Source organism: Gopherus flavomarginatus, chromosome 2 (genome assembly GCF_025201925.1).
Source record: "Gopherus flavomarginatus isolate rGopFla2 chromosome 2, rGopFla2.mat.asm, whole genome shotgun sequence".
NCBI classification, from domain to species: Eukaryota; Metazoa; Chordata; order Testudines; family Testudinidae; genus Gopherus; species Gopherus flavomarginatus.
Window position 1 is genome coordinate 184,252,029 of NC_066618.1, and position 20,431 is coordinate 184,272,459.

The 20,431-nt window shown below is 42.4% G+C and overlaps 2 protein-coding genes across 7 annotated transcripts in view; one reads left to right on the top strand and one right to left on the bottom strand.

Annotated features, from left to right (window-relative positions):
- The window catches only part of PHACTR1 (phosphatase and actin regulator 1), a 460,275-nt gene that overhangs the window by 114,061 nt on the left and 325,783 nt on the right, over nt 1-20,431 (top strand). For 4 of the 6 annotated variants that reach the window (XR_007772753.1, XM_050941593.1, XM_050941597.1 and 1 more), the window contains exon 4: nt 1,008-1,076. The exons of the other annotated variants lie outside the window; for them this stretch is intronic. Coding sequence is in view for 3 of the 4 variants with exons in the window: in XM_050941593.1 (XP_050797550.1) it covers nt 1,008-1,076 (69 nt within the window). In the remaining variant the exon portion in view is untranslated. The remainder of the gene's footprint in view (nt 1-1,007; nt 1,077-20,431) is intronic. 6 annotated transcript variants of the gene reach the window in all.
- Nucleotides 1-20,431, bottom strand: part of GFOD1 (glucose-fructose oxidoreductase domain containing 1) — a 541,281-nt gene that overhangs the window by 28,241 nt on the left and 492,609 nt on the right. The gene's annotated exons all lie outside the window — the stretch shown is intronic.

The following is a 20,431-nucleotide window of genomic DNA, read 5'->3' on the forward strand; positions in this document are numbered from 1 at the left end:
TAATGGGTCTCAGTGTGGGTGCAAGGCTCTGCCCGTACAGAGCTCCTGGCAGGATCACAATCTTAGTAACTAACAATAGTAAAATGTGTATTTAAATGAGAACTAACTGTCACAGGCCCGTTCAGTTGGCATTTTTCATTTTCTGTACAGAAATCTCTCCTATTAACTAGAAGATTTAATAAGGCACAATGTTACCCTATTTATTCTTGTATATGTAACCCACACACTTCCTGGTGAAGTGTTCTGTCCCATCTAGTGGCATTGAGACCACTTAGAGAGAGAGATTAATAAATTGGCTTAACAGGCATATGGCTTTTAGCTCATGTAGTAGGGGTTTCATGCACTAAGCTCCACGGGTGCCAGGTTTGATCCCACCTGCCGATGATCAGAGTCTGTCGATGTTACATATAATTATCATGTTATTGTATAATATGTTAAATTCTACTATACAACAAGGATGGGGTTTTAGCAAACGATAGCCCAGAAAAATCTAATCTTGTTTCCTTCATGTTAACACTGAACTGAAAACATTGTTCGTCTCGGAGCTGCCTCTGGTTTGTCTATGCCCTTCTGGTAGTGATGTGCTCCATAACGAATGCAGTAGTCCTGGTACAGTCTCAAAGGAGTCGTATACAAAGAAACTATCACCCCTCCACTCTATGCAAGTGGTGCCTTTACAGGCCAAAATCACATCGGCCTTTTTTGCTCCCCACCATCAACCCTAGTCTCCTTTAGAATTACTGCTTTCCAGATTTCTGCCTCTGTGCGTTGGGTTATTTTTACCCAGGTGTACTACATTAATTTGCATTTTTCCAGTATGAATTACATTGAGTCATTTCCTACTTATATTTCTAACTGCTGTAGGTAACTTTGCAGAATTTCTCTGTCCTCACTGATATTTGCAACAACTTCCAATTTAATGCTGTCCACAGATTCAATTAATGTGCTTTTTGCTCCAACTTCCAGACCACTAACAAAGATGATAAAAATATTTCCTGTGATTTCAGAGAGATCATATGAAGCAGAGATGGGAAACGACCTTCTAAGTTATCTGCTCCATTCCCCTTTCAATGAAGGTGCGTTCCATTCATTCTATCGTTTGTATTGCCTGCAGCATGATACACCTAATTTAAGTCAAAAATCTTGTACTGTGTGGTTTGTCCAGCCAATCAGCTTTCATTTGTGGCAGGCTTTAACTCATCGTAGGACTCAGGAAAGAGACACATGCTTCCATTACATTGATAAACTGTGAGATTCAATGCTGTGAAAGAGTCTTCCTCATTCTTAAAAGGAAGTATAAATTTACTTACACATTGTAAAATAGAAAAAATATAGACTCCATAGTGTCTTTGGCTCTGGACACAAATACCCAGATACCATGATATTGGCTGCAAGAGGGATGGATAGGAAATTTGATATTGGGTTATGTATGTTTATTTGTTTTTCAGTTTCAAATAAGGGCTCATTCATTCTTCTAGGCATTTTATGATCTTGAAACAATATCAAAATAATTTAACAATATCTACAATATAATCGAGTTGAATGCACACGTTATGCAGGCTTGCCCATCTCCTCAAAAACCTAACAAGCCTTGTCCAACATGTACTCTTCAAACCACCCCCCTTCCTCATACTTGGAGGGGGGCGTATATGAGTTTTTGGAGGAGCCTGGACACTTAGCAGAGTTGGGCTCTGGTGGGCCAAGAACTAGAGCAAATTACAGAGATGAAGAACCCATATAGGAGAAAGTCTTGCCAGCAGCCACCCATCACTTAAATCAAGGTGATTGTATCTTGAGCCTGTGAGGGGGTAAACCCCACACCAGATAGGAAATGGTTAAAGAGCAGCCTTGAGGTCAGTTATCCCCACTCTACTATATCTGTTCTGAGTGTTAGATTTAAGATGAGGAAAGCCCAGAAATTGAGGGCTGTTGGAAAAGGAGAGCAGATAGGCTGTTCCTCTGTGGGGCAAGGAGCTTGGCTCAGACCATGGGTGCTGGAACAATTTGTATAGTGGGGGTGCTGACTGAAAGCCATTGAACCAAACCATAAACCCTTTATATAATGGAAACCATTTCAAGCCAGGGGGTATGGGAGGACCACTAGTTCTAGCACCTATGGCCCAGACCAGGGATTGTAAGAGGACTATGGCTTGCTAGAGCCTTTGCAAAGAGGGTAGGCCTGGCCTGGCCTGGCCTAGATAACTGATTAGAGAAGAGCCAAGGATCCAGTCTCTAAGTGGGAAGGCAAGCTGTTATAGCTAGGAGCCTGCATGTGAGGGCTGAAGGCTGGGCCTCGCTGGACTGTTTTGTATGTTTTGTTTTGTATGTTTGTTTGGCTTTGAACTAAGTGACTCTGTTACCCCAAAAGGGGTTGAGTGCTTTAAAGTAGGCTTGGCTGGAAAGCCAAGCTCACTTGTGTGGCTGGAGTAGGCCAAAGAGTATTGTGCGGAAACTGATGCCAGGTCCCAGCAAATATTGCACCCATCACGAAGGGACACTGAGAGACAAAGAGAAACTATCCCAGAGCCCCTCACGTAGCCCAGCTGATTCATAGCCACATAGGGAAAGAAGCAGTCTCTTAGGCTGCATGGTTCTAACCCACAAACAGCATTAATGGTTAAAACTGACACTTTGGATTCCACCTGGAAACTAACAACCAGCTAGTACAGTCTATGAAATACTGGTGGTCTATGATCTTGATATGATGCTCCACTCAATGTTATTAGCTGCATTCTGCACTCGCTTCACTTTCTGAGCCATCTCTGTGTGTAGCTCCACATCAATCACATTGCAATAGTCTATTCTTGGTGTTACAAAGGCTAACGTTCACCTCTAGGCTGTCTGTTCTAATTCATCTCAAGTTGGTAGCCATTATTGTTCGATGGTTGGTCAATGGACCTGTTTTGAGATATATTAAAAGTCTCATTCCAGAGGACCAGCCATGGGCGGCTCTAGCTTTTTTGCCGCCCGAAGCACGACAGTCAGGCTGCCTTCAGCAGCTTGTCTGTGGGAGGTCCCCAGTCACGCGGATTCGGCATACCCGCTGTTGTATTGCTGCCAAATCCGCAGGACCGGCGGACCTCCCGCAGGCAAGCCACCGAAGGCGGCCTGACTGCTGCCCTCGCAGGGACTGGCAGGGCACCCCCCGCTGCTTGCCGCCCCAGGCACGTGCTTGGAGCGCTGGTGCCTGGAGCCACTGCTGGGACCAGCATCCTCTTCCTCTAAACCAACATTTTAATTGTCACTCTTGTTGGCAGTTTCAATAGTGAGGTCAGGGACCGAATGGATGTGGAGACTGAACTTTTCTCTCCCTTTAAAACTATGCTTGCTTGCTTGCTGATTGACTGATTGATAGCACCTAGGAGCCTTTACTTTGCTTCTCTTACTGTTTCCAATCAGGAGAGGAAGCAGAAGTATCAAAATATTCTGAGAAGAACTTCTCTTGTTTTATTTCACACTCAACTCACACTAGGAAAACTGGTAATCCAGCTCACGTGCTCTCACAGACATACACAAGCCACATTCTTGCACGTTTTCCAGTCTGTTTTCTTGAACCAAGAAAGAGGAATAGACTGAAATAAACTCCTATACTCTTATCTAGACTGAACAGCTAAGTCTTCTGAGATTTATTTTAGTCATATCTCCCCTCAGTAGTCTATGTCCAAGTTAACATGCTTCATAATCTAATCATATACACCTGTGCTATCGAAAGTGCCAATTTTTGAAAGGTTAGATCAAATAACTAATACTTTTTTGAGCAAATTGCATTTCTCTCCATTTACTTTCCATTTGCTTTATGTTGTAAAAGCTTTCAAAGTCATCTAACAGCTACTAAGGCAAGGAGATGGCTTATCTGGTTGTTAATAGGGTTGTCACTCAAAAACTTAGGAAAAGCAAGTTTAGCAGCAGTCTTAGCATTTAAATAATGCTGGAAAATAAAAGGTGCAAAGCCATCAGATCATTGGAGCACATGACTATGTAAAAGCTGTACATTTAGGAAGAGCATCGGCAGTGGTGCAAGTAGAAATCATTTCTTGCCAGCGCACTGTACTCATGGGAGGGACACAAAGGGGGAGACACGTGACCCCACACATGACTCCTCCCCGCCTTGGGCCCCGCGCTCTCCCCTTTCCCTCCCCATGTTCCACATCCATCTCACGTTACCAGAGGGGGAGGGAGAGGGGGAGCTCTGTTCTCCTCCTGCTGCGCTGGAGACTTCTGCTGTATAGACCCCAGGCAGGAGGATTCAGGAGACGCGGCTGCATGGAAGAACTGGGGGTGGGGCTGGGGGCTGTACAGCAGCTGCGCCAGAGGAGCTGCTGGCATTCTGCTTCATTCCCCGCTGCGGTTCCCAGTGGGGAAAGGAGCAGAACACTGGCAGCTCCTCCGGCGTGGCTGCTATACTACCCCCAGCCCTGTTCTCCAATGAGGCTGCTGTAAGATGGAGGAAAAGCAGCTCCGTGGAAAGGCAAGGAGCAGGGCGGGTGTGGGGCTCCTCCTCCATCTTTCTAGTACGTCATACCAGCTATAAATGTCTTACCAGTACAACGTACTGGACCATACCGCCGTATTTGCACCACTGATCATCAGTGTTTAATGTTAGAAGATGGCTTACGTGTTTGTGGTGTCAAATATTTGTTCTTTGCTGTTTCTACAAACTAGATTCATTTGAAGGCATATAGCTGCAAAAACAGCTGATTTTGTAGCTATCTTGATAACTTAAAAACAACTTTGAGACTCTTCTCCATTGATAACTAGCAAGTGGGAATCAGGGGGTGGGGGTATTTTTAAAGATTCTTCCTTATCCCTAATAGATTCTGGATCCCTATCTAATCTAGTCCTGCTTTCTGGTGCGAGTGAACAGTGGCCTACGTACACCACCGTAGTCAAGGAGAGAGGACAACTGACTCCCTCCCTCCCATCCTGGGATCTCCAAGGTCTGGCAAATTCTCCTCATCATGAGTCTTTGCTTTGCTCCTCCTAGCCTTCAGGCTACTACCCTCCCCTTTCTGCAATATCAGGGTCAAGAAAAACTCTTCTGAGCTCCATAAGGGCTAGGTATTAATGCTATTGCATTATACTGGTGCAGCTGGCCACCACCGGAAGGCTCTGTGCATGGGAGGAAGTCAGCCAGTTGCCCTTTGGTGCCTCAAAGAGGTCACAGGCCACTGCTACCAGCTGCTCAGAAAGGAGCCCTAGATAGGGAGGGGACTGGTGTAGTTATGCATCAGGAAGTTATGGGGAGGCAAGGAAAGATCCCACTCCCTTTCTAGAGATTTGTGAACTTCAGCCTGACATTTGTATGCACTCACATTTGCTTACGTGACACAATCTGAAATCAGGTAAGTTGTATAATGCTCAGTAAGCAGTCAGGTCTGTCAGGAGAAGGCAGTACAACATTGTATTAGCACTGAGTCTGCTCCAGATGCTGAAAATATTGGCTTCACACTAAACATACTCACCATAAACATTAGCATAGTCACAGTCCGAACAACATTGCCTCATCTCATTTGTGTGGCCAGTCCCCCACTAGTAACTTGATACTTACCCTCACCAGCCTTGCCTGATCTTAGATTGCATTCCTAAAGTAATGCTGATATATGTTTTTAGACTTCTAGCCCCTAGTGGCTGAAACCAACACAATACTAAAACTAGCACTCCGGTATGTACTAACAGAACAAAAAACTGAATGAACAATCTGCATGTAAACTGTTTTAAATGTAATATTTTTACAGCAAATACTGTTTCCAATAATTGTGTTACTTTTTGTGGACCTTAGCTATAAAATACCCACCTGAGAGCATTCTCTTTTCCATTCCTCCTATTTAGTCCTGTTTTTTTCTGTAGGGAGTCTAATTGGTACAATACTTGTAGCACTCTGGCAGTGCACTTCATCTTCCCCAATACGCCCACCTTTTGTCATTTGTATGGCTAGAATTATTCCATCCTGCAGCTCATTACCAAATATGGTGTCAAATGTAAGGCGCTCTGAAGAAATAAAAATAGCACATGCAGTGGGCCTACAACCCTGACAAGCAAAATACATGTTTTTTTTCTTCCCTCACGCCATCTTCAAAATGTTTCTGTAAAAATATAAAGGCTTATTAGGATTAATAAAGACTGTGGAATTTTCTACTGCAGTAATAAAGGAGAACATTTTGATTTGAAGTCTTACAGCTTTTGTGTGAATGTAGCATGCACACAAGCTACAAGATTGCTAGCGCTGGAGATTAAAATCCTCTCTCCATAAAGTAGTAGTGCAAGCGTCCTAACTCTATCCAGGTGATGTTTGTGAGCGGGATCATCTCTAAGATTGAGAGGATCATTCTGTATGTGTGCCAGTTAGCTGCCAGTTGTGAGGGTGTTTTAGTTTCTGACCCATAGTGGGAGGGCTGAGTCTCTGGCCCACACATAGTAGGTGGATAAGTGGTTCATCTGCCAGCATGCATATGGCGTTTATAAATCATCTGTGGCCCATATGGGGTAAGGTAAGGACTGTCTAGCGTATAGGTGAAGGATAAGGAAGGATACAAGAGCAGAATTAAGGCTGATGTTGGAACCATCTTCTACTGTCTAGAGGTTGTTGGTGGTGTGGGATTGTTATATTCTATAAACATTGTTTTAATGGGCAATATGTTCCCAACACTGACTTTCTTAATCAAGGCTTTTATCTGGGAATTCCATCCTTATTTTTAAGTGGGGGCGGGGGGAGAACTACTCATAACTCAAAACTTGTTGAATGGATTTTGCTTGTTGACTTAGTAAGACCAGTGTTTCAGAAATACTGCTCGGGAGAGTTAGAAGTTGTGCTGGAAGAATTTGTAACCTCCATAAAGCATCCAGTGTTGCTGCTGGGGCATTACAAGGGGTTACTAGTAACTGATTTGAGCAGAGCTATATTTCAAACATCACTGAAATTACAAGTACCACCATCATCATCTGAAGAGGCCCGTTTTAATACTTTATGCAAAACTGACACCTCATACCACGAGCAGATTCCCCGGGCAAACATTTGTAATTTGTAATTACTATATTTGTTTTAACCATGTTCTAAAACTAAGTGAATCTTGGATCATTCTATGTAAGTTTATATACGACTAGGCCGAGTCTGTCGCAAAAGCCATAAAGTCTGACAGTCATGCCACCATAGCTCCATAAACATAGTTGGAGTTCCTTGCTGGGGTCCAGTGGTGTGAGCTGCCACCTCATCCCTAATAGGTTTAACATGGTAGTGCATTCAAAATGTCTAGTCTTCAGTTGTCAGCAGGGAAGAACATTTACCATGATAGTCACAGAAACAACAGTAGTTTTGTATCTTTAGCCACGAGCTATATTACTTCATTTTTTCCTTGGTGTTGAAGAATCACCACTGGGGAAATGAAATCCTCCCCCCCCACACACACACACACTCTGTCCAGCTTGGGATAAACATGGCAAAAGAGAGTAGAGCTGGGAAGAATGGGTGGATGATCTGTGAATTTTCTTATGTGTTTTAAAGCAAAAATCCCAGTGACAAAAAGCTCTAATAATAGATTTCCGTTTTGTAGTGTCTCCCCACAAAGAATTTTTTTTAATGTAAGCATAGATAGGGTGGAGCTTTTTAACTGTCACAGGATTTAACAGATACTACAATTGCCATGGAATATATAAGTCCTCCCAACATTAAAGAATTTGACTTTGGCTAACATTTTAAAAATTATTCAGTGTTCCTACTAGTGACCCAATTTATGAGTTTTCCATGAGGCCTGACTATTAGCATTATTTTGACCTCTATTGACAATGTCGTTTCTGAATTATGAAGGTGACATTTTTGAAAAGTGAAAGGTCGCTATTTCCCCCCCTGAAGTCCTATCATTTGAAAACTCCCTTCCCACGCTATGTTCTCACCGCCCCCAACTTGCCTCACACTAACCAGGAGATATTCAACATATTATAATAATAAAGAAGAGGAAAAGGGAGGGTTTTCTAATCAGGCTTGCAATAGAAACGGGTTCAGCTTTAATAGTAGAATCACTAGCACTTTTCGTCTCTAGGTCTCAGTGCTCTTTACAAAGCATTATTCCTGTTTTACAGAGGAGAAGCAGAGGGTATGGCTACACTTGCACTTCAAAGCGCTGCCGTGGCAGCGCTTTGAAGTGCGAGTGTGGTCGCAGCGCCAGCGCTGGGAGAGAGCTCTCCCAGCGCTGCACGTACTCCACATCCTCCACGGGTATAGCTTGCAGTGCTGGGAGCCACGCTCCCAGCGCTGTGGCACTGTTTACACTGAGGCTTTACAGCGCTGTATCTTGCAGTGCTCAGGGGGGTGTTTTTTCAAACCCCTGAGCACGAAAGTTGCAGCGCTGTAAAGCGCCAGTGTAGCCATGGCCAGAGACGTAATGTCTTTCCCAAGGCCACACAGTGAGTCAGTGAGAACAGAGAACAGAATTGGGGCTCCTAACTCTGTCCTGGGCACTATCCATTGGACCACACTGTAGTGTCACTATAACCCAGCATTCGTGGGGTGGGGGAGAGAGGAAGCTATTATCACTTTAGTTAATGGTATCAAACAGTTTCATCCACTTGAAGTAAGTCAGATAACAAAAAAAGAGGGTGTCTATTTAATTAATTCATTAGCCTGGACATAATGAGGCTGGTAGATCTACTGGACATAATGAGGCTGGTAGATGTACATCCAGTTCAGACCAAGTTAATATGATTTATAGCGCTTATGCAGTGTAATACAAAGCTCTTTAAATCACTATATTTAAAGGTAAAGTCAGACAGACCCATAGTGGCTGCCAATCACTAATCATACATTGACATGGGCAGTGCCCCTCACAGGTTGTTATCATCACATGCTGGAATTATGAGAGGGGAACTTGACAGGCTGACTCCATGCAAGTCCCTGGATTTTTTCAGACTGGAAATAAAGAGAGCATTTCAACAAGTTCTCAGATAATTAGTGAGAATAATGGGTCTGCATTTTCTAGAAGCAAATGGGGGAAAAAAGCTCAAAAATCCTTCCATTAAAAATAATCACATGGGAATCTTTTACAGGGACGTGCTAAGATTTTAATTATAAATGTCCTTGTCTACAGCAAAGCTATTATGGCCCAGCAAAGCTTCCTGATGTACTGAGGAGTCAAACCTCCGTGGCCCTCTCTCGGTCAAGCTGCCCTCCCTAACCCTACAATAGCAAAGATTAAAACAAAGAACTCCTGTGGTTCTGTAAGGGGCATAAACCAATCTTTAATTCAGGGGGTTGGGGATAAACTTTCCCTGGCAACAGGAGATCCCATAACTCCTCATTCCTGCTCCAGCTCACAGTGTGGATCCCACAGGGCTGCTCCTTCTTCTCCCTCTATGCCCTATTTCTGGGCAATCTCACTTGTAAACACAGCTTCCGCCGTCCCCTTTGACTCATCTCTCTCTCTAGACCCACACAGCCAGGCCATGTCTGAATCTTGCTACTCCTTTCTACACAACATCTTTCTCATCTGGCCTTTCCTTTTTGCCCATGCAGGTAAAACTCTGGTTCAGACCCTCATTATCTCATCTCTGGACTGCTAACCATGACAAATGCCTTCTCTCTGTTGAAAAAACGGGTGCAAAGACAATTTACCTGGCTCATTGCCTTGACCATGTCTCTCTCACACATATCCCTTTGCAACTTTGCCCTGGCTCATCCTTCTCAAACAATTAATCTTCATTTTTAAGGTCCTTCCTGGTTTAGACCCACCCTCTGATATGGTGCAGAGCTATCAACTCCATCTCAGCTCTATAAATAATGCTGCCTTTATCACCCGTTAGTCCAATTTTTCATCAAACACCTTTCTGCTTTCTTCTCTGCTGCCCTTATTCATTGGAGGAGCTCTCAGCAAGGAGCCACAAAGCCACTACATTATCTTCCTTCAAAACTCTCCTTAAAACTCGTCTTTGCTGTGATGCCCACAAAACACTTGATAATTGTTAGGCAACTGCTGTGTAATGGCTTCTGTTAAGAACACTGTTAGTAATGATCTCACTGTTCCCATATTCTTTCCACTGTCTGTATTTTATACCCATCTGTTGTTCATCTTCTTACTTAAGATTGTAAGCACTTTGGGCTCAGAACAGTGTTTGCTACACATGAATACAGTGACCAGCACAATGAGATCCAAATCCTGTAGGCGCTAATGCAATACAAACAAGAAGTAACAATAAGAAATGCTCACTTCAATGCAATTCCCTGTGAAGCAGCTCTTAATGACCACTCTTGGAGACAGGCTAGATGGGCCACTGATCTGATCCAATATGGCAAATGATATGTTTTGTTGGCTGGACTGCCTCTCCCTGTCATTGTGCAGATAGAATAGATTCTTTTCTCTGTTTTTAACTCCCTGCCTCCCTGTTTTTCTCTTAGTTTCTCTCTCATTCTCCCCCTCTCATTCTCTCATCCCTCTTTGCATCCTTCTTGGGATGGGAGGAGAGTTTCTTATTTTTAAGATTGTTTGCAAAGTCTCTCTGATGTAATCTTCACTTTGACTTCCCCTTGCTTGTATCAAGCTGACTGTCTTGCTGCTGATCCATTAGCCTGTCTCCCCAGCTCAGAGGGCCATTTTTGGATCCTAGTTGATGACCAGCCTTATCAATAATGCAGAAGCTGCAATGTCAAGTATACATTGTTCCCCACAACCAGACTATGCCTCACACCAAAACAGGGCATATAATAAAGAATAATCCTTTCATCCTTTGCTGACATGGCCTTTAAGATTTGTGCGCTAGGGTTTAAAAGCTTTATATGAGAATTGTATGCTCAATCATCTGTACGATAATCTCTTCCAGATTCACGAACTGCTGATGAATGTATTTGCTTAGGTAGTTAATCCATGCAATTTTCATTTTTAAATAACTAGAGGACTCTTTCAGTTGCAGTCAATGTACTTTCTCTGATCAAAAAAGCCCCCTTATCTGAAAACTTGTTTTTCAAATCGAATATAAGTACAATTTTTGGCTTTGTAGTTTAAATTACATCCTATCTTATAAATATCAAGATTTATTTTCTGGCTTCCTTCTCTCCCCATGTCAGTTCCCACCAAGACCTGTTTGGTGAACAAGTTCCCCTGATTTTTAACACCTTCCGAAGAGATTCTCTTTTCCTGTACCAATTCCCCAGATACTGGTAATCATCTAATTTCAGCAAAAGGGAATCATGATCAATGACCGTACACAACATTCAACAACAAGATTCTGCATTGTGATCCACGTGGGAGTTCAGCTGTTACACTCCAGTGGGGCTCTATGCAGGCTCTCTAATTTGCTTGTACAAACTAAAATGCAGGCTGGGGGCCATAATGTTAGACTGGCTGGGGGCCATAATGTTGGTCCTGCAGCCTTTACTCAAGGAAAACTCTTCCTCCACCCGCCCCTGTGGGAATTTTCTCGAGAAGAGTGTCATGCACTAGATGTCAGAGTTGCTAACAAAATTTGTATTCAAGTTTTCAATACTGGGGTGATGTTTTGCTGAGCAAACTTAAGATTCAGACAAACTGTGAAATATTTGAATAATAACGCCTTTCTATCTAAAGAATCCCAGGATAGTTAAACTGTAACTGCTTCTGTGGAGGAGGGGAGGACACTACAAGCACATGTTACTGGGCATGACAGTGGAGAATGGAATGTGTTGCCTAAGGATACTTCTGCCCTTCCTCTTACATAAAGAGCCAGGGGATCCTTACTGTTCATACAGTCCAGAGGATCTCAGTGTTCCAGCTCTTCTCTAAAAGACACACACACAGGGCCAGATTCTTTTTCTCTCACCAGTTTTGCACCAGTGTAATTCCATTAGTTTCAGGGGAGCCAGTCCTCATTCACACTAGTGTAAGGGAGAAGAGAATAAGCCCCTAGTAAACTGCATGAAATGGAACAAAGGGTTGAGTTCATTCTGCTTGGATATGAACCTGCGATTGCAGGTAATCAAGTTCTTCTATTCCTGAGGCTTAAATCCACTCCAGATTTTTATGAATAATTAATACTGGTATTGCAGCTTTTTATTTCAGTATAATTTTAAATGGAATATAAAATGGTATGGGCCACTACTTCCTATTGCAAAACCAAAAAAAATCTGATAGGCACTGTTATGGTTGCTAGACCCCCAAGTTGGAGCTCACCCCCTATAAAAATTGCATATCCTTGTTCTCAAATAACCCCCCGTGGAGAAAACTATTAGTCTTCCAGCATGAGGGCTTATCTCAGTACTGAAATCACAGCTCCAAGGTTGGCAGCCTATCAACAAATAAACCCAGGGTGCTGAGTTAAAATATAATGTAGTATGACATCTCTGTTTAATATGCTCTCTTTATTTGGTTTTTATTGGAAGGAATGGAGAGGGAGACATTCTAGCTTAACTGACCAAGACATGTTTTGGATGCATTTCATAAGTGTTCTCATGCGCAGACTGACGGCTCACATCAAGTCATCCTATTCTCAGTTGCAAGCAATATTTCCAGGAGGCTTCTCCTAAGTAAAAGCTGCTTTTAAACTTAAACAAAATGAGCCTTTTAATATACATACATTGCATGATAGGGAGGGAAAGGGTACTTACATACAAAATAATGGCACATTTTAAACAGGGAATGTGTGCTATGTGTTTCTCTCTCAAGTTTTTTGAATTGCTCTGAAATGCTGATGGTCATCTTCCAATAATGCAATGACAGAGATGATGTTAAATTTCAGATAGGTCCAAATGAGCACTGAACTTTGGGGATGCTCACAGATAGATCAAAACTTCCTGGCTGAGGCTCGTTGATTGTTAAATTAGACCTCACATTAATTTTGAAAATACCAAGTGACTTTTAATATGAGCTTCTAATGCCAGGCATAGGGGCCTTCATTTTTACTGTCTGATCTAGCACCATGGGATGCACTGGGCAAACATTCCAGCCCTGTTTACTTTTAGGCCAGCCAGATTAATGCAAAAAACAGAATGCTTTTTCATATTGGGGGGTTTTCTTTCACAAACTGCTGATGCTCAGAATCAACAAACAGTTTTGAAATTATAATAGCTTCATAAATGATAGCATTGTACCTTGCTTGCATAAACAGGGAGCACTGCTGATGCAATTGTTCTCTGACTAAATGAAAGGATTTTGTCTTACTTAAACTCATTAAGGGCTCAGGCCTGCTCCCATTAAATTAGTAGCAAAATTTCTATTGACTTCATGTCAAGCTGGCCCCAATCAGTTACAGTTGAAACCCAAAACTCCATGCAAAATTTGAACTGGAGGCAGGAGTATGAACCCTGATAATCAGACCCTAGTCATTTTGATTCACTATAAACATGAAAACCAAATCTAACATTTTTTTTCATGGCCATGATCTCTTAGCTCACCTTGTTGACGGAAAGGAGCTGATCTTCCTTTCCATCATACCTCTCCATCTGACTCTCAAATACAGTGCATTGAATATTTTTCATATAGAGATGGGTAAATTGGTTCAGATAGGAAAAAAAGACCCAAATGAAAGCATTCCCCAAGACTTGAACAGAATCTTCCTTGAGGGCTATACCTATTGGGTTCCGGGAAGTGGGCGGGTGGCCCACTCCAGCAGGGGGTGGGGCAGAAGCAGATAGGGAGGCTGTGGAAACCTGCAGCTAATTAGGGCAAGGCTTGTTAGGAGCCAGCTGCTGAGGCAGCCCAGATATAAGGAGCTGCCCAAGGGGCGTGGTTTCTCCCTGACAAGCAAGGGAGGAGGCCTGGCTCTCAGGGATAGCACCTGAGATAGAGTAATGCTGGATAGGCTCGGGAATAGAGGGTGAGCTCTGGCCTGTTACCTGCTAGGCTGCAGGCCCCTGCCAGAAAGGGCCAAGAAAGTGCAAGGGCCAAGGAGGAGTGGCCCAGGGATGATAGGCAGACAAGGGGAGAGACGGAGGGTGGAGAGGCTGCTGCTAGAGGGGCCCTGGGTTGGGACCCAGAGTAGTGGGTGGGCCTGGGTCCCTCTCTTTGTACTGCACATGGCCATGGAAGAGCAGGACCAATACAGACTGCAACTTGCCCCTGAAGTGAGGGGGTTGACTTTGGGTTGTTATTGGCCCCAGTGGTGGATGCAAGCCAAAGGACTGCTGTGACCCCTGAAAGGGGGGTGAGAAAGAAATAGTGGGCACTGCCGGAGGGCAGTGTCCTGAAGAGGACCTCGCCAAGTGAGGGAGCAACGTGGATCTCAAACAGCAGAATATTTCAGACAATGGGCAAGACACCACGTGCAGAGGGCACTTTGGAGCTGGAATGAACTAACTCTTGGACTAACGAGCAGCAGGCACCAGCGGTGGTGAGTGCACGCCATTACAAGGGACAATTCTCCATCCAACTCTCCCGCTTTCTTTGCTTTGTTTATGGCAATGCGTTTCTTTCAGCCAGTAAGAGGAAATACTGGAAATCTCATGGAAGCCTTTTTTTCACTCTTGGTTTGAATAATATAGCATACAAATTTTTGGGTGCCCATTCCACCTGAACCTTTTGGAGTTCATGACTCCTCTACTTGAACAGCATTCAAGTCTGAAGATTTATGTCAGTGAGTGTTTACATTCCCCTAGCCTAGCTTGAGAGACTGAAGTGTAGTAATGATGTACATTTTTTTCTGTGATCGATGACTGATTTGGAGCATGTCAAACAAGTTAGTTATTGTCAAGTGTAGTTGATGTACCCTACTCGTATCATTACCCATACTTTAGATGCAATCACCTAATGATTTTTTTAGCTATAACTAGCCAAGCAGAGCCAGTGGGGTCACTCTGGACATGGATGCAGAAGATTCCTGAGTTTTTGAGGGTTTTTTCTTGCCAAGGAAATGAGCAGATTTTACAAACAATGTACTTCGTAAAGCTTTAACCCCTGCCCAGCCCACTTACTATTTAATGAGGTCATCACCTGAAACAAATAATATACTGTACATCTACTACTCTACATACTTGTGACTTAAATAGATAGCAGCAGTAGTTCCAATATATTTTAATCTCAACTGGTTAAATGCAATAAACCACAATTATTGCACAAAGTATAGGTGGAGCTGGTATCGTAGGGATACATGTCCCTTTGCCATTGATGGCTATGCAACCAAATCATCTCATATTTTGGTGGGCTGTGGGTGGGAAATTAAGGAACAAATACTTCAAATAAGGAGGTGGTCCTCCATTTAAGACCTTCTAGCTATTTAGTCTGTAGGTTTTTCTCCAGATACACTGAACAGAATTACAAAGGGAACTGTGCTCCCAACTTCCGCGGGTGGTAAAATCAGTTATTTTTTTCTAGATGATAACATTTCTCCTAAACTTTTGGATTGGGACTTAGTGGTGCTGGGAAATAACTATTACAGTTCCAAAAATATCTTCTCTGATTACTATGCTACTTGGCATCACCAGGATGAGGAAGACCATTCTTTATTCAAAAATCCCAAGGTATGTTACAGTTTTGATTGTCTGAGATATTAATCACTGTACATAGATTACCATGTATAGGAATTAAGATTTGTGGACAGTGGGCACTTTCACAACTCCCTGCTCCCTGTGGCTTAGAGCATCCAAAAATAATAGTTTTGACTCCATGGAATTAAAATATTCTTGATCCCATGAAGTGGTTATGCATGTTGTTTGCCTGATGGGATTTATTTCCTGAGTTTCATGCAGCTCTATGTCAGTGAAAATTCCCCGCACTCTGGGGAAGACCACCACTTGCAATCTTTGGCTGGTTTAAGGCCACTTTGTACTACTCAAACGAGAATCCATCCCAATGTCTCCATTCATGCTTTTTAGTTTTGGTATATTAGGACAAATACTAATTGCATGGTTTTCAAGAAAATAAACAAAATAAGATTTTAAAGAGAGCTTTTAGCTATCGAAAATGGACAGATACCTGGAAGGATGTTCTGTGCAAAGAAAACTCCATTCAGCTCTTGCATCAACACTGACACACCTATGAAGGCTACTACAGGTCTGTTATCCAAGAAGAGTTGCTAATAGACAGTTATTCTACATGGCTGAACCGCCTCTTAAATCAACAATCTAGGATAAAGAGCAGTTCAACACTTCTTTTTCATATTTTCCATCTTTTTAACCTTTGTTTATTTTATACTGCAAGATTCTGTGCTAACTCTTTACTTCATGTATTATTTCCTGTTCAGTACTGTAAGGATGAGCTCTAGGCAATGAAAGTATCTGTTTATAAAAGGAGGAGGAGTCCAGTGGTACCTTAAAGACTAACAAATTTATTTGGGCATACATTTTTGTGAGTAAAAAACCCACTTCTTCAGATGTTTGGAGGAAAATTACAGATGCAGGCATAAATATATATTGGCACATGAAGAGAAGAGAGTTACCGTTTCTTCATGTGAGGTTACACTTCAATCTCCCTGGACACTCAATAACTGATTTAAAAGTAGCCATTCTCCAACAAAAAACTTCAAAAATAGACTTCAAAGAGAAACTGCAATTCATTTGCAACTATTAACACCATCAGTTTGGGCTTGAATAAGGAATGAGAGTGGCTGGCTCACTACAAAAGCAATTTTCCCTCTCAGTATTGACACCTCCTCATCAATTATTGGGAGTGGACCACATCCACCCTGACTGAATTGGCCTTCAACATTTGTTCTCAACTCGTAAGTTAACTCCCTTCTCTTCATGTGCCAATATATATTTATGCCTTTATCTGTAATTTTCACTCCATGCATCTGAAGAAGTGGGATTTTTACCCACGAAAGCTTATGGCCAAATAAATCTTTAGTCTTCAAGGTACCACTGGATTCCTCGTTGTTTTTGTGGATGCAGACTAACATGGGTACCCCTCAGATACTTCCTTATAAAAGGATAATATAGTTGAATATAGTTTCTTCATTCTAGAGGGTGCAGTACCTATAGTCACCACATGCTCAGGGAATGTAGTTCAGTGGTTAGAACAGAGCTTTGGAATCAGGACTCCTCAGTTGTAACCTGGCTGTACCAGGCACTGTGTGTCCTTGGTAAATCATTTAACCTCTGTGCCTCATTTTCTCCATCTGTTAAATGTGTGTAATAATACTTGGCCTCTCAATACCCCAAGGAGATAGGTAAGCTTTTTGTAATGATTGTAAAGCACTTTGAGATCTTAAGAAAGAAGTATTACTGTGCTTGTGAAGCAACCCACCACAACAATTTGGATTGTTTCTGAATTACAGCTATAGTAGGTTTAGTTGTCATATTTCACAAAAGGGATATAAAAATTCTCTTCCCCTGTTCAAATACCTGTTTAATGTGGGTCAGCATTCACAGCTCTCCAGGGCTGTACATAGTAATACTGTCCATTGCATCCAACTCCAGTTTCCTTTCCTGGTAACTTGTTGACTAGTTACTTTATTCCTTGGATAGTACAGCATTTATGATGCACAGATTTAAATCAGGTTGGAATAAGTATTAGATTTTCCCCCTCCCCCCCACCTCATTTTCATCTACCGAATAACTGTCAACAGTAATTGTCCCCCAGAGCCAGACTTGGAGAAACATCACTGAGCACATGTGACTTGTCATCCTATACCAGCCCTGAATTCAAGGCTAGATCAGAGACTCCTCTTCCCATGGCTCTGTAAATCCTTTATTCCATCAGAGGAAATCCCATTGTGGTAAGCCAGTGCAATATTTACTTTGTGCTGATTGCATACCAGACTACTGAGAAGAGATCAGAGAACTAAGAAATCCCCATGTTGATTATAATATTTGCCATCAATTAAATAATATTAACGGTGACTGCACATTAATGCATCTCACCACTGTGAACTGTTTGTATTTTTTAATTTTCAAGCTTTACCTCCATCTTGTGGATTTCCTAAATATTGCACCATGTGTGTTTGAACTTCTCCCATCTTGGGCATTTCTATGTCTCCATTAGAAGGCCTGGTCTAAACACAGTTTGGTTCAAGTATAACAATGTCAGTTTGGAACATTTTGTTTGTTTTTCTTAACTGAATAGTTACATGGGCACAGTTATATTGGTATAATAGTACTTTATACTGGTATAGCTTATTTCTCTTCCTGTACAGGAATGGTTATACTGGTATAAAGCACTTCTATACTAAAACAGCTGTGTCCACACTAGGGGTGCTATACTGGTACAGTGAAAGCTGTACAACTTTTGTGTGCAGCTGAGCCTGCAGTGTTTAGGTTATCATTCTTGCTGCTCGTGATTATGACTGTGCAACACTTTTTATGTTACTTACATGAAACAGCCTAGATTTACTGAAAGGATCTTTGAGAATCTCTGATCTCTTGTGGAAACACGGGCCATGTTTCAAGTAGTCCCAAGGTAGGATTCGATTAAACACAGGCCAAGTTTTGCATGAGCATGGGCCAATTTTGGCTTTGTATCCAACTCATGGCTTCCGAATAAAATCTATCTTTACAAAAATATGGCCAAATCCTGCAATCAAACCTACATAAGATAACCCTTGTGTCCACTCAGAACCCCACTGGAAGTCAAAGGGGCTCCACACACTGATTCAGCTGCAGGATGGAGACCTGTAATGTTACAAGATGTCATTATGAGGACTGCATTTTCAAAGGAACCTACCAACCCAGGCCCATATTTGCACATGCCAACTGAGTAGTTAGCCTCTACTGCATATATTCTGAGCCTGTGATAGAATGGTCACTGTCCTTTAAGATGATTTAACTTGTCCTCCCATACAAAAATGAATATTAGATTTCTCAAAATGAGGTCCAGTCTTGCTCCTATTGAAGTCAATGTCAAAACTCCTACTGACCTCAGTAATGTAGTATCAAACCCTATGTTACAGGCAGATTGTTAGCACCATCCAATGTTAAGATTGCCTGATAATTCCCATTACAAGACCCTGTTTTCAGTTATAAATAACTTTTGCCAAAGTTTAACTATTTTGCATGTACAGTTGAACCTCGGTGTTACCAACACTTCAGTAATGGAGGTTGTTTGTAACTCTGAAATATTCGTAATTCTGAACAAAATGTTATGACTATTCTTTCAAAAGTTTACAACTGAACATTGACTTAATACAGCTTTGAAACTTTACAATGCAGAAGAAAAATGCCACTTTCCAGTTTTTTAGTAGTTTACATTTAACATAATACTGTACTGTTTGCTCTTTTTGTGCGTGTCTGCTGCTGCCTGATTGTGTATTTCCAGTTCCAAATGAGGCGTGTGGTTGGCTGGTTAGTTTGTAACTCTATGGTTCATAACTCTGAGATTCTACTGTAAATTTTTTGTGCTGGTGGTCTGACTCTAGGACTAATTTGTTTTTGAAAAAGTCAGCCAAAGTTGTTCAATTGTTTCCAAGAAAGAGGCTTGCTTTGTCACTTTAAAAAATCCCAGTGATCTTTTATTTGAAAAGTTCTAGCAACTTGGTGCTGTTGAGCAGGGATTTGAAATTTTGATAGGGAGTGATCAGTGTCAGGGATGTGCCTTTTGCCATCTCTGTGAAAAATTCATCCAAATTATAAGACTGAAAAAAATCTCAGTTTGTACATGTTTGGTCTTTGAGTTTAGCAGCCAAAATCGCCAAAGATTTCATATTCATTGTGCATGTTTGAGTTTCTCGCTACTCCTAGTGTTAACGAGTCTCTGCATGTGCCCTCCACGCTGTGACTGGGCATGGTCCAGCCCAGGGTCACAAGGGCAAAGCTGGACTTCACCTGTAACTGCTTCTCCTACCTACTGGGAGGGGGGGGAGATGAGTACTAGAACCGAGAGCAGGGAGCCTGTTCGTGCTTTTAATGATTCCTTGGCTGGTGCCCAGGTAGTATGAGGGGGAAGCCACCCACTTTCAATGCAGTGGGGACAAAAGCAGGACTGTGGGGGAGGCAAAGGAGTAGATTGGGACAAGGGGGTCTGGTGAGACTGGAACTGGTGGTGTAAGGAAAAAAATCTGTTATTAGGAGTTGAGTTGGGACTGGAACTGGTTGTGCAAGGAGATGGGACTGGGAGCTGGGGGTATATTCTGGGAGTGGGTAGGCAAGGAACCTGGTTGCTGGGAAAGAGGAGACTGAGGCTGGGAACTGGTGAGGGAAAGGGAGGAGACTGGGTATCAGTTGAGGGGGATCACTGAGACTGGACAAGGAGCTGGGGATTTGGAGGAGACAGGGACTAGAAATCAGTGAGGAGGGGTGAGAATATGGCAGGAATGGAAGCAGATCCTTGCAGAAGGATTGGAAAGACTTTGGCCTGGTAGGGTCCCATAAGACAGAATGATGACTTCTGGAGAGCTTTTAGCAGGAACATAGGAACCTTTATTGTTTTAAAAATACTTTCTCTGTGATGCTTTTACCTAAGAATAAATGTGCTTGCTTAGAAGTAGCTGTGTGGTAACTTGAAACTGCAGGCAATACATTGACCATAGGTCTTAGAGAAAAGGCAAAGCACAGGAATTGGCCTGTAGGTAGACTGGCTTGCTGAAGATATTGCAGTATAAGTGAGCAAGC